This window comes from Asparagus officinalis, chromosome 6 (genome assembly GCF_001876935.1).
Source record: "Asparagus officinalis chromosome 6, Aspof.V1, whole genome shotgun sequence".
Taxonomy (NCBI): Eukaryota; Viridiplantae; Streptophyta; class Magnoliopsida; order Asparagales; family Asparagaceae; genus Asparagus; species Asparagus officinalis.
Window position 1 is genome coordinate 67,902,458 of NC_033799.1, and position 20,313 is coordinate 67,922,770.

Here is a 20,313-nt window from a genome sequence, read left to right on the forward strand (position 1 = left end):
TTCGTCATCAAACGTGATGTCTACAGAGATAAGCTGATCAACAATCGTGTTGAACTCGCTGAGTTTCATCGTGAAGGACCGTCCGTCTACCATCTTGAGGTTGAAAAGAGTTTTCACGAGATGCACCTTGTTTGCTGCTGACGGTTGCTCGTACATCTTCACGAGCGCATCCATAAGCCCCACCGTCGTCTTCTCCTTCAAAATATTGTGGGCTACTGATTTGACGAGCGACAATCGGATTTTCCATAGAGCCTTCCTATTCAGTATCTCTCAATTACCATCTGACTCCTCCTTCTTCTGTCCCTTTTCATTGCCCATCAACGGGGGATACATGTCCTTCTGGTGCAGATAGTCCTCCATTTGTGATTTCCAGTAGGCGAAGTCTGAACCATCAAACTTCTCAATCTTAGATTTGATTTCCTCTGCCGTGGCTCTCTTTCTCATAAATTTGCTGAACGAAACTCCGATACCAGTTGTTGGGGATTCAAAACAATCAAATCAAATCTGTACTCTTCTGGATCTTGTGTTTGAGAGTTGAGCAAGAAAGAATTCACCACAAATCAAAGATAAAAACTTATAGGAAATAAGAACAAGAAAGTACACACCAGATTTAACGAGGTTCGGCAACATGCCTACATCCTCGGGAGCCACACCACATAATTCTTTGATTACTTGAAGAATATTACAATGCTTGTAATTGGCCTCTCTCTCTCTCTAAAATTTCTAATCTCAAAGAGCCCTCAAAAACCCTCTTTTTTCGTGCTCTTTTTCTCTCTCTTTTTTCGTGCTCTTTTTCTCTCTTAAACCCTTGAGGGACATGTTTCTATTTATAACAAACACAATCCTCACACCACACAATTCTTTGATTACTTGAAGAAGATTATAATGCTTGCAATTGGCCTCTCTCTCTCTCTCTCTAAGATTTCTAATCTCAAAGAACCCTCAAAATCCTCTTTTTTTCGTGCTCTTTTTCTCTCTTAAACCCTTGAGGGACATGTTTCTATTTATAACAAACACAATCCTCTTTTTTCGTGCTCTTTTTCTCTCTTAAACCCTTGAGGGACATGTTTCTATTTATAACAAACACAATCCTAAACAGATTAGAATTCTAAAACGAGTCTGCCATACCCTGGTGTGGTAGACACCACACCCATGACAGACAGGACAGACTCTGCCACAGCAGGGTGTGGCAGACACCATACCCATGGCTGATAGGGCAGATTCTGCCACAGACACCACACTCATGGCAGACAGGGCAGATTCTGCCACACCAGGGTATGGCAGACACCACACTCATGACAGACAGGACAAATTCTACCACACCAGGGTGTGGCAGACACCACACCCATGACCTGTCTTGAATTTTCATGCGATTGTTGATTTTGATTCTAGGTTTGGGTCTCTACTCTCAAGACCAACAACGCCTAGATGACAACTCTACCTTCCTTTAATATTTCTGCTGCTAGAACCTCAAAAGTAGGTCTAAAGTAGGGAAACTAGGTGTGTGTTTCCACTAGAACATCGGAGTACGTGTGAAATCAGGGATTTTAGAGTCATCGTAATCCCAAGCCCCTATCTCTCTCTATAGTTCATCTCCCTGTCTCTTGCGTGAAAATTTTAGGTAAGTCTTGAATTCGAAATTCGAAATTCTCATAACCCAATCCCATTGACATATGTAAGCATAAATTAGAGAGGGGTGTGTGTGTGTTTACACACACACATATGCTTTTGGTTTCAATTCTTCCGATTACTCCTGTGTAATTCCCTCTATGATACATCTTTTAGTTCATTGAACATCGATAAGATAATTTGTCTTTTTAAGTCTTTTGCCTTTGACTCATTGTTTTGCATCACTGATCTTGCCCTAACCTTTAATACATTGCTATACCAAAACTGAAATTTCCTGACGAATCAAGTTTATGGGTCCTCATACAGATATAAGGTTCATTAAATACTCCATTTTGAACCATTGTTAAGCATCAATAACGGTCTTCAAACTTAAGAGGGGATTTCAGAATTAGTTGCTAGCTAATTTAGATGGCAAGCAAGTTAAACGTGTATTCCAACAAAAAGGTCGAATCTTGACCCCACATTCTTCTAAGGGCCTGTTTTGGTTGATTTCATAAAATCAAAGAAAATGACATAAGATAATAAAACCATTAAAACTTGATTTCCATCTATTTCCTCAAAAAAGTTATGAAATGAGTTTTCTTAAAAATGAGTCACATTATCCAATAATATGATGACAAGTCATCTCATATCTTTTTTTTTTAAGAAGTGAACCAAACACAAGAAAAGAACCTATTGTAAAAAACAAGTTTCTTATAATTGATTTCTTTATTTTTTAGCCAACCAAATAGCCTCTAAAAGTATATATTAACTATGTTTCCCTGCAAGAATCACCTTGTTCCAAAAGTACTCCTCAATAAATAGACTCAGATAATAAATTAACAAGATAACAATAACATCAAAGCATTATTAATGTTACTGTATAATTCAACGTGATTATATCTATTTTAAATTCTAAATATTGGAATTGATCGAGAACTATGTAACAATTGATAGCACAAGGGGAATCAGCACACGTGCGGAAGGACGGGTACGATGAGAACGCCGAAGTCCAAACGATCGACGAACGTGGTTTGCACCTAACGACGGTGAAGGACGCGGACGCCGCCGAAGGACGCTTGCGGAAGGGTTCGATAGAAACGGGCGGCACGGCGGAGTGGTTTTTCTTCGCCTTTTTTACTGCTACGGTTGACCGCATGAAAAGAGGAAGATGGAATTCTAATTTTTATCTCATTTATTTTACTAGATTATCCCCCTCATCTTAATTACATGTCAACTCATCAAAATATGTTTTGATCAATCAGTTAAATCGAACCGCTAAAAATTTAGATGGCCATAGCTACTATTCATTTAAGTGGACTGTATAGCTCAACTCTGTAAATGCATATATATTAGTGCCCAACTAAATGCCTTAGAGCTACGGTTTTAACTGTAGAAACATTAGATAAGATTATAAACACATCTACATTAGTACATAGCTATGGTTTTAACCGTACAAACTTCTAATTTTTCATAAACATATAAACCCATACTAAATGTTTTAAACCATATGTACATACATAACCGTATCTAGAGTTGTATTATCCCGATGGTTGCCTAAACAGTACCTACACCTGCTAGGTACGGTGGTATACTTAAGACGGTTGTTAAACGATAGCTAGTCTATCAAAGTACGGCTATAACCGTTTCTGAAGATGATGAAAACTGTGTTCGTAGAGCTACTATTTTTTTGTGGCGTAGTGATCGATGTAAGCTCTATGCAACGGCCCAATTTTAGAAACGGCACATGTGTTTCGCAATGTACCTTTGCTCCGCCCATGCACTAGCTCTTGGAATCTTATTAATCAAATTCAGAAGTACAGTTAGTATGAACAAGATAACAACTTGATCAGATCAATGTCAGCCGAAAGTAGCAAGAAAACAAAAGATTGGCCCCACAAGAAATTTTATTTCAGAGAAAGCCGCCCCGGGGAAAAAAGAGTTTTGAAAATTTTAAAGTTGCACAGTAAAATATTATATTTTATTAATGCATAGTGTTTTTCCAAACACTATAAATAGCCTCTCAACTTTTAAGGAAAAATTCATCCTAAAAACAACTTCTCATATAAAAAAAAGAAAAAATAGAGAAAGTTTCTTTTTGTAAAGAGAGATTATAACTCCTAAGTTTTTCCTCATAGTGGATTCTTCTATCATTGCCCGTGGTTTTTTACCACAAATTCATTTAGGGGGTTTTCCACGTAAATCTATGTGTTCCTCTTCTTTATTACTTTCACTATACTATTGTTGCGACCATGTTCTATTTGGCCCCGGGTTTGTCCCAACAAGTGGTATTAAATCTTGGATTAAGGTACGTGTATCTACTTATCGTATGCTCTGACTGCCACCAAAGGTGGATCCTCCACATCAAAAAATAAGTTAGTTTATCATTTACTCTTTGAAGGCGACGATACTATTCACGAGTACGACACTGTTCATAAATACGGTACTATTCACGAGTATAGTACTATTCACGAATATAGTTACTGTTCAGAAATATAATTACTATTTACGCAAAATAGGAAGAAGGTACTGTCCGTGGTAGAAGCAATGGTGGCAAAGTTCGAGATCGAGAAATTCAACGGGAGTAATTTCTCTCTTTGGAAGTTGAAGATAAAGGCTATCTTGAGAAAAGATAATTACCTAGCGGTCATTGGTGCAAGGTTAGAAGACATAACAGATGATAAGAAGTAGAACGAGATGGATAAAAATGCTATTGTAAATCTCCATCTGGCATTAGCAGACGAGGTGTTGTCAAGCATAGAGGAGAAGAAGACCACAAATAAGATCTGGGATATTCTAACAAAGTTATATGAGGCAAAATCCATGCATAACAAAATCTTCTTAAAAAGGAGACTTTACACTCTGAGGATGATGGAATCTACATCGATGACCCACCACATCAACACCCTAAACACACTGTTCTCCCAACTCACAACGTTGGGGCATATAATCAGTGTGAATGAACGTGTAGAACTTCTACTTCAGAGTCTACCTGACTCGTACGATCAGCTCATCATCAACCTAACAAACAACATCCTCACGGACAATCTAGTCTTCGACGATGTTGCAGCCGCTATTCTGGAGGAAGAAAATCGGCGCAAGAATAAGGAAGACAGGCAGACAAGTTCACAACAAGTGGAGGCCTTAACGGTGACAAGAGGAAGATCAATGGAATGTGGATCCAGTGAGAGTCATACCCATGGTAGATCAAAATCACGAAGTAAGAAGAATATCAAATGCTATAACTATGACAAAAGAGGACACGTCAAATCGGAGTGTTTGCACAATAAGAAGAGTGGTGATAAAAAGTCTTCAGAGCCATCAACATCTCAAGGATGTGTTGTTAGCACATCAGACGATGGTGAAATTTTATACAATGGAGCAAACACTATTGATGTAAGCAGAAAGAGATTTGCTGATGTCTGGCTTCTGGATTCAGCAGCTTCTTGGCACATAACCTCCCGGAGAGAATAATTTCACAAATATGAACCTAACTCGGGAGGATCTGTATTCATGTGGAATGATCATGCCTTAGAGATTTTTGGTATTGGCACTATCAAAATCAAAATGTTTGATGGCACAATACAAACCATTCAAGATGTGAGACATGTGAAGGGCCTGAAGAAGAATCTATTGTCTTTAGGATAATTAGATGAGCTCAGGTGCAAGACCCATATAGCAAACTGGATCATAAAGATTGTTTGAGGGGTACTTGTAGTAATAAAAGGAGAAAAGATAACGGCAAATCTGTACATGCTCAAGGGAGAGACTCTGTAGGAAACTGATTCATGTGTAGAATCAACCAACCGTAGAGAAGAACAAACCATGATGTGACATCGCAAACTAGGCCACATGTCAGAACGAGGCTTAAATATTCTCTCCAATCAGAAGCTACTTCCTGGACTTAATTCGGTAACTCCTCCCTTCTGCGCGTATTGTGTTACAAGTAAGCAACATCGACTGAAGTTCAACACATTGAGTTCTAGAAGTAATGCTATTCTGGAACTGGTTCATTCTGATGTATGGCAAGCACCAGTTACACTCCTGGGAGGAGCAAAATATTTTGTGTCATTTATTGATGATTATTCAGGAGATGTTGGGTGTATCCTATTAAGAAGAAGGCGAATGTGTTCTCAGTCTTTAAAGCCTACAAATCACGAGTGGAGCTTAAATTTGAAAAGAAGATCAAATGCTTGAGGTCAGATAATGAAGGAGAATACACAGACAGTGAATTTCTTGAATTCTGTAAGCAAGAAGGCATCAAGAGACAATTCAGTATTGCTTATACTCCTCAATAAAATAGAGTGACGGAACGAATGAATAGAACTCTGTTGGAAAGAACAAGAGCTATGTTGGCAACCATAAATTTGGATAAAGTCTTTTGGGCGGAAGTAGTAAAAACCGTCTGTTATGTGGTGAATCGATCTCCATCAACTGCAATCTAATTGAAGACGCCGATGGAGATGTGAACTGACAAGCCAACTGATTATTCCAACCTCTATATATTTGGAATTCCAGTGTACGTTATGTACAATGTCCAAAAAATTATAAACAAGATTCAAAATCCAGAAAATACATATTCTTAGGGTATGGTGATGGAGTAAAGGTGTATCGTTTGTGGGATCCTACTGCCCACAAGGTTATCATCAATAGAGATGTTATCTTTGTAGAGAATCAACTACAAAGTGAAGAAAAAGAAAGCAGTTCGAGGAAGGACTCAGAGACTGTAGCTGTTCAGGTAGAAACTGATCCAAATTCTTCTGAAGAAACACCGGTGCATGATGTACAAGAACCAGTCGAGTCTGAGGCTCCAAAAGTTCAAAATTCAACTTGTGAGAAAAGACCATCGACTTGGCACTCGGAGTATATTACAGAGAGTAATGTTGCATACTATCTTCTAACAGATGATGGAGAGCCATCAACTTTTCATGAAAGTATAAATAGCATAAATGCATCTTTGTGAATGACAGCAATGCAGGAAGAAATTAAAGCACTCCATAAGAACAGGACTTGGGTACTTGTGTCAATGCCACAGGGAAGAAAGTCCAATGGAAATAAATAGGTCTATATGATCAAGCGAAATGACGATGATCAAGTGGAGCGATATCGTACTAGATTTGTGGTAAAAGGATATGCTCAGAAAGAAGGTATTGACTTTAATAAAATATTTTCTCTTATAGTTTGACTTACAACAGTCCGAATAGTTCTGACTATGAGCATTATATTTGACTTACATCTAGAGCAGCTAGATATGACAACAACATTTCTTCATGGAGATCTTAAAGAAGAAATTTACATGCTCCAACCAGAAGGTTTGAATAAATAGAAAAATAGAACTTGGTTTGTAGATTCAAAAAAATCTCTGCACGGTCTAAAGTAGGCACCAAGGTATTGGTACAAGATATTTGATTCATTCATCATGAGCCTTGGATACAACAGACTTAATTCAGATCCTTGTGCATAGTTCAAGAGGTTTGGTAAAAATAACTTTGTTATATTATTGTTGTATGTTGACGACATGTTGGTTGCAGGCCCCAACAAAGATCATATCAAAAAATTAAAGGCTCAGTTGACTAGGGAATTTGAAATGAAGGATTTAGGATCTGCAAACAAGATTCTAGGGATGCAATTTTATCGAGACAGAATTAATAGGAAGATTTGGTTTTCTCAAAAGAATTATTTAAAGAAAATTTTGCAACGTTTTAACATGCAAGATTGTAAGTTAATTTCTACCCCACTTCCTGTTATCCTCCAGTATGAGTCTTAGCAATGAAGAAGAGAGGTTGGAGATGTCTTGAGTACTGTATGCATCAGCAGTGGGAAGCTTAATGTTCGCTATGATTTGTACAAGACCAAACATTGCACAAGCAAGGGGAGTGATTAGTCAATACATGACGAATCCTGGTAAAGAGCATTGGAATATTGTAAAGAGGGTTGTAAGATACATTAAGGGTACCTCAAATGTTGCATTATATTATGAGGGATCTGATTTTATTATAAATGGATATGTTGATTCTGATTATGCAGGTAAACGTGATAATAGCAAATATACCATAGGCTATGTGTTTGCACTTGCTGGTAGAGCTGTAAGCTTGATATCAAAACTGTAGTTAATTGTGGCTACTTCAATAACAAAAGTAGAATATGTAGCAGCTACACAAGCTAGTAAAGAGGTGATGTGGTTGAAGATGGTGCTGAAGGAATTTGGGTATAAACAAAAGAAGATTTGTCTATTTTGTGACAGTCAGAGTGCTTTACATTTAGAAAAAAATCCAGCCTTTCATTCAAAGACAAAACACATTCAAGTTCAGTAACACTTCGTTCGTGAGAAAGTGGAAGAAGGAACAGTGGAATGCAGAAAATTCACACCAAAAATAACCTAGTAGACTTTTTGACAAAAGCAGTCAATAATGACAAATTTATTTGGTATTGATCCTCTTGTTGTCTGTCGAAGAAGTAAGCAACATAAAGATGATAAGATAGAAAGAATTATGTGAAGATATGATTGATACTCAATCAAATCTTCAAGTAGGAGATTCTCAGCCGAAAGTAGCAAGAAAACAAAAGAGTGGGACCCACAAGAAATTTTATTTCAGAGAAAACTGCACCGAATGGAAAAGAGTTTGAAAATTTTAAAGTTGCAAAGTAAAATATTATATTTTATTAGTGTATAGTGTTTTCCCAAACACTATAAATAGACCCTAAACTCTTAAGGAAAAATTCATCCCAGAAACAACTTTTCTATAAGAAGAAAAGATTCCAATATAAATAATAAGATTATCCGTGAATCGACCACTCAAATTCGATCCATGAATTGTGTAAATGAAAATTCTTCACTCATAGAAACGAAAATCAAAGATCTTGCTAATAAAACAATCACAATTAGGACTCAAACAGAAGGAATCACAAAAGATAAAAAAAAATAGTTCGAATTTGTGATGAGAGAGAAAATAGAGAGAGTTTTTCCTTATAAAGAGAGATTGTAACTCCTATGTTTTTTCTCATAGTGGATTTTTTTATCATTGCCCGTGGTTTTTACTCCAAATTCATTTAAATGGTTTTTCACGTAAATCTGTGTGTTCCTCTTCTTTATTACTTTCACTTTACTATTGCTGCGACCCTGTTTTATTGGGTCGCGGGTTTGTCCCAACAATCAAGACATGAAATCATGATAGATTTAATATTACCACCTGCATGCTACATCTTAGGGCATAAATACTTTTATGCATGACATAATTTTAATCTGTCGTGCAGGAATAAATAATTACAAATTTGTCATCCTACCGACCCAATCCTAGGTCTCAATTCTACTTGCAAATAATAACATTAAAGCTAGCTACTAATAAACAGTAAAGCTATCAAATTACCATTACATTCGTAAACATTAAATTTTTAGTTGATACACCAATGAACAAATTCTTTACAGTATTCTAGAATGCCTGAAATGGTCGAGAATAATTAATCGGAAAACTTCAGGCTCTCATAAAAATAAGTTTAAGAAAAGGCATAAATCTATCTCTTAGATCCAATAAGATTCCTAAAACTGATGCGAGAACGAAATTGGATTTTGCTATACTATCCTAGGGAGTTTCCTATGCAATCCTACCATAAAATTTGTAACGTTTACTTTTGGTGTTTGACATCATCTTTAGATAGCACAAATGAAGCATGACACAAGTCGAAAGTATAGATAGACCATGTGTGGAGAGAGTATTTCTGCAAACGTGGAACTATCGCGTAAAACTCACAGCACATGTTTGTGATGTATTTATTTTTATTTTGTTCCTAATGATAAGAACATGTGTCGTGGCTTGCGACATTTTTTATTCGTGTCGTTTAATCTTTTACAATTAACATGAACACTTTCGACATGTGTCGTAATGTAATTGTGAGAACATACAAATGTTGTTGTAAAGAATAATCTAATTTTATTCTCTGTCTACGCAAGACGATCTTAATATTATTGACCTACAATATAAAAATATAGAATATTGTTTTCACTAAGAATGCTTTTTCTAAAATAAGGAATTAAATCAAGGAGCCAAGCACAGATAGTAGCTTTTATGTCTCTATTGCACTAGCTAGAATTTGATTTCCACTCAGCCTTTCAATGCGTTATCAAATCCTAACCGTAGCTCGTTACAATAGAAGCTTGCATTTTCTCAGTTCTGATTAAAGGATTATGATGATGGATAATAGACTTAGATTTAGATTTCTATTTAACCAATTGAGATATCTTCTTGTCTCATCTTTAGCAGTTATAAATCCTCTTAATTAATTAATTAATAAAATCTTCACTCATATATAGTCATTTTTGCTTCTTTGTTGTCTTAATTACCTTACCAATATTATTACATTTGTAGGACGTTTACTCTAAATAATATATAAATTCTCATCGTCCCTTTGATAGAGGGATCTAACGATCGACATGCAATTTTTTTTCAGATAATGCCTTTCTTTCTATAAAAAAGAAAGATGACAGCTATTTATCGCAAGAAAATACTAGAAACATGTCATATATATGTTGGATTAACAATTTAGTTGGCAAGAAAATCCAATGGTGTTTGCATCGCGGATGAAAAAAATCCATGCGGACTTTTTTCTTTGTTATATCAAGCAAATAGTCAACACATATATCTATTGACTTGTGTTTTGCTTTTAGATCAATATAGGAGAAAACCAATATAACTAATTTTGCTTCAGCCATCCACTTTTTTCCCGATGAAAAACAAAATTGTTTTTTCTCCATGGACTTAATTTAAATTATTTGCATCTAATTTCCACTTGTAGATCTAATCATATGAAACTATATATGCGGACAATCAAACATCTTAAAAGAAGGATATGAGCAAGTTGACCTTGTGTTGGAGAAATCATAAAGTCTGCCTGTACTTGAGAAGATGATGAGTCCGACCTCAGCGTCGCAAAGAATAGCGAGCTCCCTCGCCTTTTTCAGAAGCCCTCCCCTTCTCTTCGAGAAAGTTACTTGTCTGCTCGTCAAGTTGTCAATCTTCTTGATTGCAATCTTTGCCTTTCCCATTTTATGCTTTAATCAAGTCGATCACAATAACCCTAGATGAAAATTATAAATCATGAAAACTAATAAAAGTATAGGTTTAGAAATAACCAAAAAAAACAAGCAGAAATAAAAAATCAATAGAGATATTTATGATAAACTGGAGGTGGAAAAAAAACCTGTTTTCTTCGGCCGCTTATTGCCCTAGATTTCTCACTTGAGGAGGTGCAGGTATTGAGCTTCCTTAAGCTTGTGATATCGATTTCTTTAATTTGTAGTCAATTTTAAATAGCTAAATACAAATATTATAATGTGTTGTGTTGCGTAATTAAGGAGAAGATGCTAAGCTAGAAAAAGGAGTCAAAAGCCAATAGGCAAGCGTGCTTATCTCCCCCCTCCCTCTCCCTCTCTCGTTATAAAAACATCGTACCAATGACCAACTACTACTTTTCTAAACCACCAACTTGTCTACATTTTCACGGTTATCTATAGATCACGAGGATCCACTAAGTTTTCGCACATGGACCAAGCAAGTGTTCACATGAACAAGATTTGGATATAAAAAGGTTGAAGTAGGTTACGAAAGATCCTAGTTGATATCAAGTAACGATTCATTAAAATAAATTAAAATGAGCAATTAAGATAATGTTTTCTCTACGTCATAGGTTATGACGAGAGGAATGAAATTAAAAAGGGAATTGAGGCCTATGTTCACATTTTAGTTAGGGTCTCGTTCAAAATGTAACATAACATGCACGGTCACAGATCTAGGTTATATTGCATTCAAGCCCGCATGTGTCCAATTTTAAAAGGTTGGGGTGAATCTTGTGAGGATATAATATAATCCATCAATCTGAAGTCAAACACGAAGGCAGGATCCGCACTCAATGGTCACTCCTTTATAGAACTACGCTCACAAATAAAATTACCAATCAAATCTTTGTGGTAATATCTGTCATGCTACAACTCCTAGCCCATCACATCATGCTTGACAAATACATCATTTGACAAGCCGAATCTGCTTGCTCTAAATCTAGCAGATCAAAATAAAGAGGAGTACATGTTGTGCGCGGCGGAAGCCTAGAAGCGACATAAACAATCCAAGAGATAAATCACAACTAATAAGCAAAACACAATACCACAGTAAGACAACGAGTTTAACGTGGTTCGGCAAGTTGCCTACGTCCACGGGGCAAGGAGAGGGGAGTTCTTACTATTAGAAATCAAGAGACTACAAGTAGAATTACAAATCTCACCGATCAAACCATAAAACAAAGCTCTAGACCTCTCACAAATCTCCCACAATTGGTTACAACAATCCTATCCCAAAGACTACTCAAAAACGTCTTTGCTTAACCCTAACTAATCAGAATTAGAGTTATATACTAACTCAAAACGAAACGGGTTAAAATACCAAAGCCCAGCCTAAAACAGACTGCGGTCAACCGCGACGGTCGGTCGCACAGGTATCACGGTCGACCACGGTGGTCGACCGAACACCCCCAACAGAGAATAAATCGGCTACAAGAAACTCACGGTCGACTACAACGGTCGACCGAACCAATTCTCGAGAGTTAAATCCATTACAGGGTTCGCACGGTCGACCGTGACGGTCGTCCGCCTTCAGCTCCGAATCCTACTGCACTTTGTGCATGTTTGCGGTCGACCGCCGCTGACTCGCGATCGACCGCTAGTCTGCCTGGTCATTCTCCTGCTGATTTCCTGCACTTCTCTCACTGCTTCTTCAATTCTCCACCTCGGCGAATGTTTCTACCAAAACTAAGCTCATACCAAATCATCCAAAAGTCCCACTTGTTGCATCTAGGACGTCGTGGAAACACCCCTCGACAACGGACTCAATCCACAATAAGTCCGGGATCCAAACTAGAGCTGAAACGATCTCCCCCCATCTGAATCAAACCGGCTGCATCGAAAGACTGCCTACGTATCCTCTTGCCCAAGGAATCAAGGCGAACGTAGTTCATCAAATGGTCTCCAAAGGCCTCAATCCACTAGAAGAGTTCGCAACCCTTCTCCAACATCACGATCAAGTCTATGGCTGATAGCACCTCCAATGGCCCCAAACTGAAACAATCCAAACATATCCACCTAAGATGAACCAATGGCCATACCCAGACTCTATCTATCAGCTACACTCGATTCGATCAACCTTGTTAGCCTTCTTGTTTTGATGATGTTTAATAAACAATTTACTTCTAATGTTGTTTGTCTAGTGTTTGTGTTTTCGTATTTATTCTAGGCAAACAACGAGTTGGAGGATGGATGGAATAGCGCTTCAACGACAATATCAAATTGAGGTTGGCGGAATTGTGGAGTGAAGCTTATGCAATTCAAGTTTATGATCCAAGTTCAGCTTCATCCGCATAGTGTACCAGGTCAAGCTTATTGAAGATAAAGATTGTTTGGATATATTAGTTTAGATTTATATTATGTGTGTTCAATACTTTAAGCTCGATATCATATACACACACATTTTAGTTTTGGTTTCTATGTATATATAGTTTTATATATACATACAAGTTTTTAGTTTCTATGTATATATATATAGTTATATATATACATAAATGTTTTTGGGTTTCCATGTTTATAAATATGAGATTACATATTTGTGTTTTAGAAAATATTGCATAGAATATGCATATTTGTGAAAATATTATGTTTCTAGTTTATAGACTTCATAACAACTTTTTATATCTTTTATTAAGTCTATAATAACGTTTGAAAATGTTTCAAAGTTGTGTTTATGTCAAAACATCAAATTTCATGTATATCAACTTTTCATGTTTTGGATATACTTACAAAATACATGAGTTTTCACAATTGGGAAATGCAATTTGAAAAATTTCTTCGTTTACATGCTTATATTCATATATACAAACATTTACCCAAGTTTTACTAATTTTGGAGTTGTTTTGTTATTTTTAATTGAATTTACAAAACTGAGTTTTTAGGAGTTTTTTAGAAACTATTTATCTATGTTCAAACATTTATTTCTCTCAACTGGGAAGTGATTTTTCAGAATATCTTTCTCTAACATATTAATCTACATGTCTAGAACCTTTCCCCAAAATTTCATGATTTTTGAAGTTTATTTACTATTTTTAATTGATTTTACAAAGTCAGATATGTAAAATTCCAGAACTATCAAAAACTGGAAACTGCCTGTTCATGTTTGCTACAGTGCAATCGACCACCACGGTCGACCGTGCTACAGTGTGGTCAACCGTGGAGGTCGATCGTATGCAATCCAGAGAGCAGTTTTTGAGTTTTCCTTCTCACGGTCGACCGCGACGGTCGACCGCCGAAGTTACCGTTGCACAGTAACAGTAACTTGCTGATTTTTGTCTTTTAGTGGTTTTTTGGGGTTTTTGGGGCTGTTTTCTTCTACCATATATATACCCCATTGTATTTATCATTTTAGATACAATGAGAGTGTTTTAAACAAGTTTTAGAATATTTTAACAAGGGTTTAAGTTTTGTTTAAAGTTTGTTTTAAAAGCTTTTAAGCAATTGAGAGTCTGATTTTGTGAATTCAATTTCACAAGAGCTAGAAGAGATCATCACTTGGTGTTTGAGCTTCAATCCATCTCTCTCTCTCTCTTGTTATCTAGAGAAGTTTTCCTAAACTCAATTCTAGCTTTTATTTATAATTATTTGTTGAATATCATTTCTATTAAGCTAGTATTTACATTTGAGTTTAGTTGATTTTATTTCACTCATTGTTTACACCCACCCACTTGAGCTTATTATATTTTCATACATAGCATATTTGGATTGGTGAGAGTTATAACAATTGAGTGTGAGTTTTCATTGTGTTTTCATCTATTATAGAGAACAAATTTATTGTTTGTTATTTTGTGAGATTGTAAAGTTTTCGGTGAGCTAGAAAACCGAGTGTGAGGAGTGAACATTGATCGGTGAGTGTTGAAAACCGACATTGTTAGTGTGAGTGTTACGTTGATCGGTGAGCGTTAAAAACCGACATTATGAGGTGTAAACGTTATTCGGGTGAACATAGAAAACCCGGTTGTGATAGTGGATTTCTCCCCGGGAGTAGGGAGCGGAGACGTAGGACGGAAGGTCCGAACTCCATGATCATTTGAGTGTATTTGAGTTTGTCATTGGCGCATTTGCTTATGCATTTATCTTATATCGCCATTGCCTATTACTCTTGTATATTTTACCCTATCACTTTTATAGTTTGATTATATCACCCTTGTGTTAGTTTATATATCCTTGCATATATTTTTATCATATAGAATATATCTCATTGTTCATATTACTTATCCTAGCTCACATATCATGTTGTATTTCATACTTGCTAGGATAACTTGTTAATAAGTTTTAATTGGCATAAAATCGGATTAGATTAGCATAAGACCCTAATCACCCCCCCTCTGGGGTCAAACAAACCTATCATCTACATCCAAATGAACATGATTTCTAATCCGTGTCACATCAGCTGAAATCCCAAACTATGCAGTATGATCTGAAGTACGTGACGTCCACCCAATATGGAGTAGCATCACTCTCCACCCGCTGCGATGTCCTAATGATCTGATCACCACTCTCCACCTGCCAAGAGTCAAACGTGACATACCTGCTCAGAACAAAGTCAGAATCTAATACCTGATAATCAAACACGCCTCTGAATCCCAAATGTGCTATCGAATCAAATCTCACATGCACGATGTGACCAAGTGTTCGGTAGCCAAACATCCGTTGCAACCCAAAATCTGAAATAGCTCCACCAAATCCAAAATCTCTACAAGCAGTAGTCGGCAACCTATGCATAAGATGGCCCAAACATGTCGTAGCCTGCACACCAATGCCAATGCTCGACATCAAACGCCTATCCTCTTCCAGAAAGGAACAGCTCCCTAAATCTACCATCTCATCACGTCACCTCAAAGTTTCCACACTAATGAGGTGTCTCAAATTGCCTTGACCTCGGCGCAAACGTAAGAAAGAAACCCTACTATAAACAGAACGTCAGGTTACCTTTTTGCCAACACACTTCCTCCATCTATTACAGACTTCTAGGAATTCACACCAACGGGACTTGGTTACAACCCACCAATACCTAAAATAGTCCCCAACTGCGGAAACCACATACCTATTACTTCCCAATGATGCTTCCTTAGAAGGCCCCCGAATGCCTGAATGAACACCCCTCAGAAGACCCCTCGAATGATGGATAGAAGTACCAAACTCCACCTTGGTCTTCTTGCTCATACCAATGAGTTCACAGGACTTCAAACTGCAGGTCAAAACACTCCTCAACAACCTATATACGATATTACCAATCAAATAACCCAGCATCAAACAATGCCACGGTCTAGCCGAATCTAATAAAGTCGTCAGCTCCCTATTAATTGTCGTGCTTCCGAGCAAATAATACAAATTACTCCTTCTGACGCCCTTCATCACAATCATGGACCCCAATGTGACCTTCAATCGTGCGTCCACTAATGTCACCCTATAGCCTACTGCCTCCAAAGCTCCAAGTGAAATGATGTTCATCTTCAATTGTAGAACAAACCTTACATCATCCAACTCTCGCATTATCCCATCACTCATCCTAATCCGAACAGTACCAATAACACCAATAGAGCATGTATGTCCATTACCCATGAGCATGACATCATGTCTTTCCAATTCCTGAAAGCTGGAGAACAAATCCCTCCTAGGGTAAACATGGTAAGAAGCACCCGACTAACATCTACTCCGTAGAGTCAGCATCACAAATTGATGGTAGTACGGATAACGAATAGCCTGAAGAATCTGAATCTGAATTATTGCCACTAGTCTTGACAACATTCACCTCTGAAGCTTGTACAGCTTTTCCCTTATTCTTCTCAGCTCGATCTAACTTTGGGCATTCAGCTTTCTAATATCCATCTTGTTTACAAAAAGTACACTGATTCCTACGAATCCCACGATGTGCACCTCTAGACTGTGACCTCCTGCTTCGGTTTGAACCACGGCCTTGAACTACTAATACATCTCCTGATGCCTTCTCGGAGGACTCATCAACAGTCTTCCTCAACTCATAATTCACCAATGCTGAGGTCACCTTCTTGTAGCTAACTGTAGGTATAAATTTTGATCTCCCGAAATAGGGATTTTATTTGTATTGATAAGAATAGCTTATTACAAACTAATGAATCGAAATTACAACAAAAGCGGAGGGAAGGCCCTCCTTGTTTAACGTGGGGACTTTGGTAGCTATAGGACGCCTCGCTCGATTCTCGCACCGAGTCTGCTTTCCTTGGACGATTCGACCGAAGTTGCTGGTGAGCTTCAGTACGTAGTAGAAGCTCATGTTAGTCGAGTTCGAGTTTTCGAGTTTGATGGCGATCAAGGCCCGAAACTAGGAGAAGATGCTACAATGCAAAGATCATGCAAAGAGCTTGTCATCAACTCCTTCGAGAGTTAAGAGCTGTAGTTCAGCTAACTGATCAATTAACTGGGAGTTAATCGAACTTCTGCCCTTGCTGAACCTCTTCAATTGCCCTCCCTTCTTCTCCGTGGTCGGAAGAAGTTCTTAAATAGAGGAGAAACGGTGTGGCCACTCCTTGAATCTTGGGATATAACCATGTACTGTTGGGAGATATTTTGCCGCTCACTTGTACCATGAGCGGCCACTTGAGGGGCTCGGAGCATTGTGCTCCTTCACGTCACATCGTGGGGGAGTGGGAAGGCCCATCCTTGTACGTGGGATAGTGGCTGCCAAGTACTCTGGTGAGTTTGGCGAGCTTGCCATTTATAGGCGAATTCGGCTCCTGACTCGTGCAGGTGAGGCGAGCTTCATGCAGGCGGACTTGATGACTACATGGATTTGACCAATCACTCATCCTGTGAGCAGCTACTTGATGGGCTCGGAGCACCGTGCTCCTTCCTTTCACATCGTGGGGAGTGGGAAGGCCCATCTTTGTACGTGGGATAGCGGCTACCCAGTACTCTGGTGAGTTTGGAAAGCTTGTCGTTTATAGGCGAATTCGGCTCCTGACTCGTACAGGCGAGGCGAGATTCATGCAGGCGGACTTGACGACTGTATAGATTTGTCCAATCACTCGTACTGTGAACGGCTACTTGATGGGCTCGGAGTACTGTGCTCCTTCCCTTCACGTCGTTAGGAGTGGGAAGGCCCATCCCTGTACATGGTATAGTGGTTGCCAAGTACTCTGGTGAGTTTGGCGAGCTTGTCGTTTGTAGGCAAATTCAGCTCTTAACTCGTGCAGGCGAGGCGAGGCGAGCTTCATGCAGGCAGACTTGATGACTGCATGGATTTGACCAATCACTCGTACTGTGATCGGCTACTTGATGGGCTCGGAGTACTGTGCCCCTTCCCTTCACGTCGTGAAGAGTGGGAAGGCCCATCCCTGTACGTGGTATAGCGGCTGCCAAGTACTCTGGTGAGTTTGGCGAGCTTACTGTTTGTAGGCGAATTCAGCTCTTGACTCGTGCAGGCGAGACATGCTTCATGCAGGCGAGTCTATGGTCACCTGATGTAGGCGAATCTGGTGATCGCGTGGCCTTGTCTCATGCTAGCATGCCAAGCCCTTGGGTGAGCTTAATTTCTAAGCTGTGCTGGCGGCTTGAATATGCAGACGAATCTCGTGCTTCGTCTTGCAAGGTAATTTTTACCATCTACAAGACCCCCTTTAAAGTTTTCAGACCTAAACCAACTCGCGTGTGGTCTGGAACATTTTGAATAAAGAAGTTCCTGACGAGTTAGGGTGAATTTGGCTTTCCTTAGGATTTTTAGCAAACCCTCAGCTATCAACGACTTTGATTTACCTTTACCGATCACCGTTTGAATCGGGCTAGTCATACTTTTCCCCTCAGTATGATGAGTTATCGAGTAGTTTCTCTTAGGCTTAATGCTAAGATTTATGCTCTAACATTTAGCCGTTTGAGGCGTGGGTTTGAGTTAATCATAACTGTCAGGTCGCAGTTCGGTTGTATCGTAACGATTTTGACTAAACAACCATTACCCGTGAGTGCGCCCGGAGGGTGCATCCATGAGCTGCATCGTTCAGTAAGTCTGATTGCGTGAGTGAGACTATTCCATCAATGGTTCGAAACTTAGATGAGTCGGATCACTCAAGATTCGCCTTTAGAGGCAAATTAGGCCCAACAAATGAGCTGTTTGGGCGAGGCCCATTTATGCTGGCGAGGCTAACTAAGCATTTTGCAGGTGAATTTCGCTTTATGGGTGAGATTTGACAATTTGAAGTGCGAGCTTGCCATCTATTCGCAGGCGAAATTCTTTCTTCAGACGAAATTCGAAATGGTGGAAGGCGACTTACGTGTTCGTCAGCAAAGCCTTGTTTTTTGTGCTTTCCGACTAAGGCCGTGTGGATTCGTCAGGTCACGTTAAATGCGATTTGACAAGGTGGCGTCACTCTTGCGTGCCTCACTCGACGATAGATCATGGTCGTACTTTTTGATCCCAGCCGTTAGATCCGGTCGTGAATTTTGGTGCGGGTTTCAGGTTTTGATTCGCTCGACTCGTTCCCTATCTCGACGGTTGCTCTATAACCGCCAAAAAAGGAACTTTTGAGAGCGATCTGGGTCGTTGATTTCAATCATGGCCACGTTCCTCAACTACCCACACCTCGCTCCTCGAGAGCGATCTGGGCCGTCGAATTCGATCGTGGCTTTGCCTCTCAACCGCAATCGTTTCACCTTTAAATAGGCTTCATCCCCTTCTTTTTGGGATTACTATGCTCAAGAATTTCCGCTCACTCACTTTTTAAAGAGAAAAGCTCAGGTTTCTTTCATGACTTTCCGATATGGTGCCAAAGTCCAAGAAGTGCGTTTCGAGGAGAAAGGGCCCGGGTGATTCTTCTAGCGATGTTGCCGCTAGCGCGGCTGCCGGCATCTCTGGAGTGCAATCGGGTAAGTCCAACGACTTCGTGTCGATGAATGATGTTGAATTGAGAAGATGAGCACTGTTTGCTCGTCTTCTTTTACGGATTTTGCTATTCTTGGTAATTTTCATGATTTGGGTGAATTTCCCCCTTTTCGGACGGATTCGGCCTTGTTAGGCGAATCCAGTTCAAACAGTTTTGTCTTTTATCAAACGGATTCCGCTTTTGTTAGGCGGGCTTAGTCTCGCCAAGTGAGATCTGTTTGAAGAAATTCGCCTGCTTAGAAGACTAAGAAGTTTTCTGATTCTAATTGTCATTTTTGTTCTCATCCTTTGACCCCGTTTTGCAGCCACTTTTTTGATGAAGTTCTTCCGAAGGGTGTTGCCATCGGTCTTGCCGGTGGTTCAGGCTACACGGCGCCCTCCCGATTCCCTCTTCTTGATCCAGTACCCGTCTTTGCTGCTGACAAGCCGAAGGAGTTTGGGCTGCAAGCAAAACACAGGTGCTGACGAGTTTGGGCTGCAAGCGGAACTCAGGTGATGGCGAGTTTGGGCTGCAAGCGAAACTCAGGTGATGGCGAGTTTAGGCTGCAAGCGGAACTCAGGAGCAGGCGAATTCGTGCCACGCGTCTTCCTACGGACCCAAATGCTTGTTAGCTAGGGCAAAGTAGGCGCGTCATTCCTCATTAATTGCGAAGTGACAGAACGCTTCGCCTTCCGTGCTCAATTCGAACGGTCGGTTTGGAGTCCCGAGAGTCGAGGCTTTTATGGGCGTCGAACTCGAAGCGCC

General features: G+C 39.2%; 1 protein-coding gene across 1 annotated transcript in view; it reads right to left on the minus strand.

Moving 5' to 3' along the window:
• Nucleotides 1-10,885, minus strand: part of LOC109846274 (MADS-box transcription factor 23-like) — a 78,924-nt gene extending 68,039 nt beyond the window's left edge. The window contains exons 1-2 of the mRNA XM_020415496.1: nucleotides 10,804-10,885; nucleotides 10,467-10,680 (exon numbers count right to left, since the gene is read on the minus strand). Coding sequence (XP_020271085.1) covers nucleotides 10,467-10,648 — 182 coding nt within the window. The 5' untranslated portion in view covers nucleotides 10,649-10,680; nucleotides 10,804-10,885. The remainder of the gene's footprint in view (nucleotides 1-10,466; nucleotides 10,681-10,803) is intronic.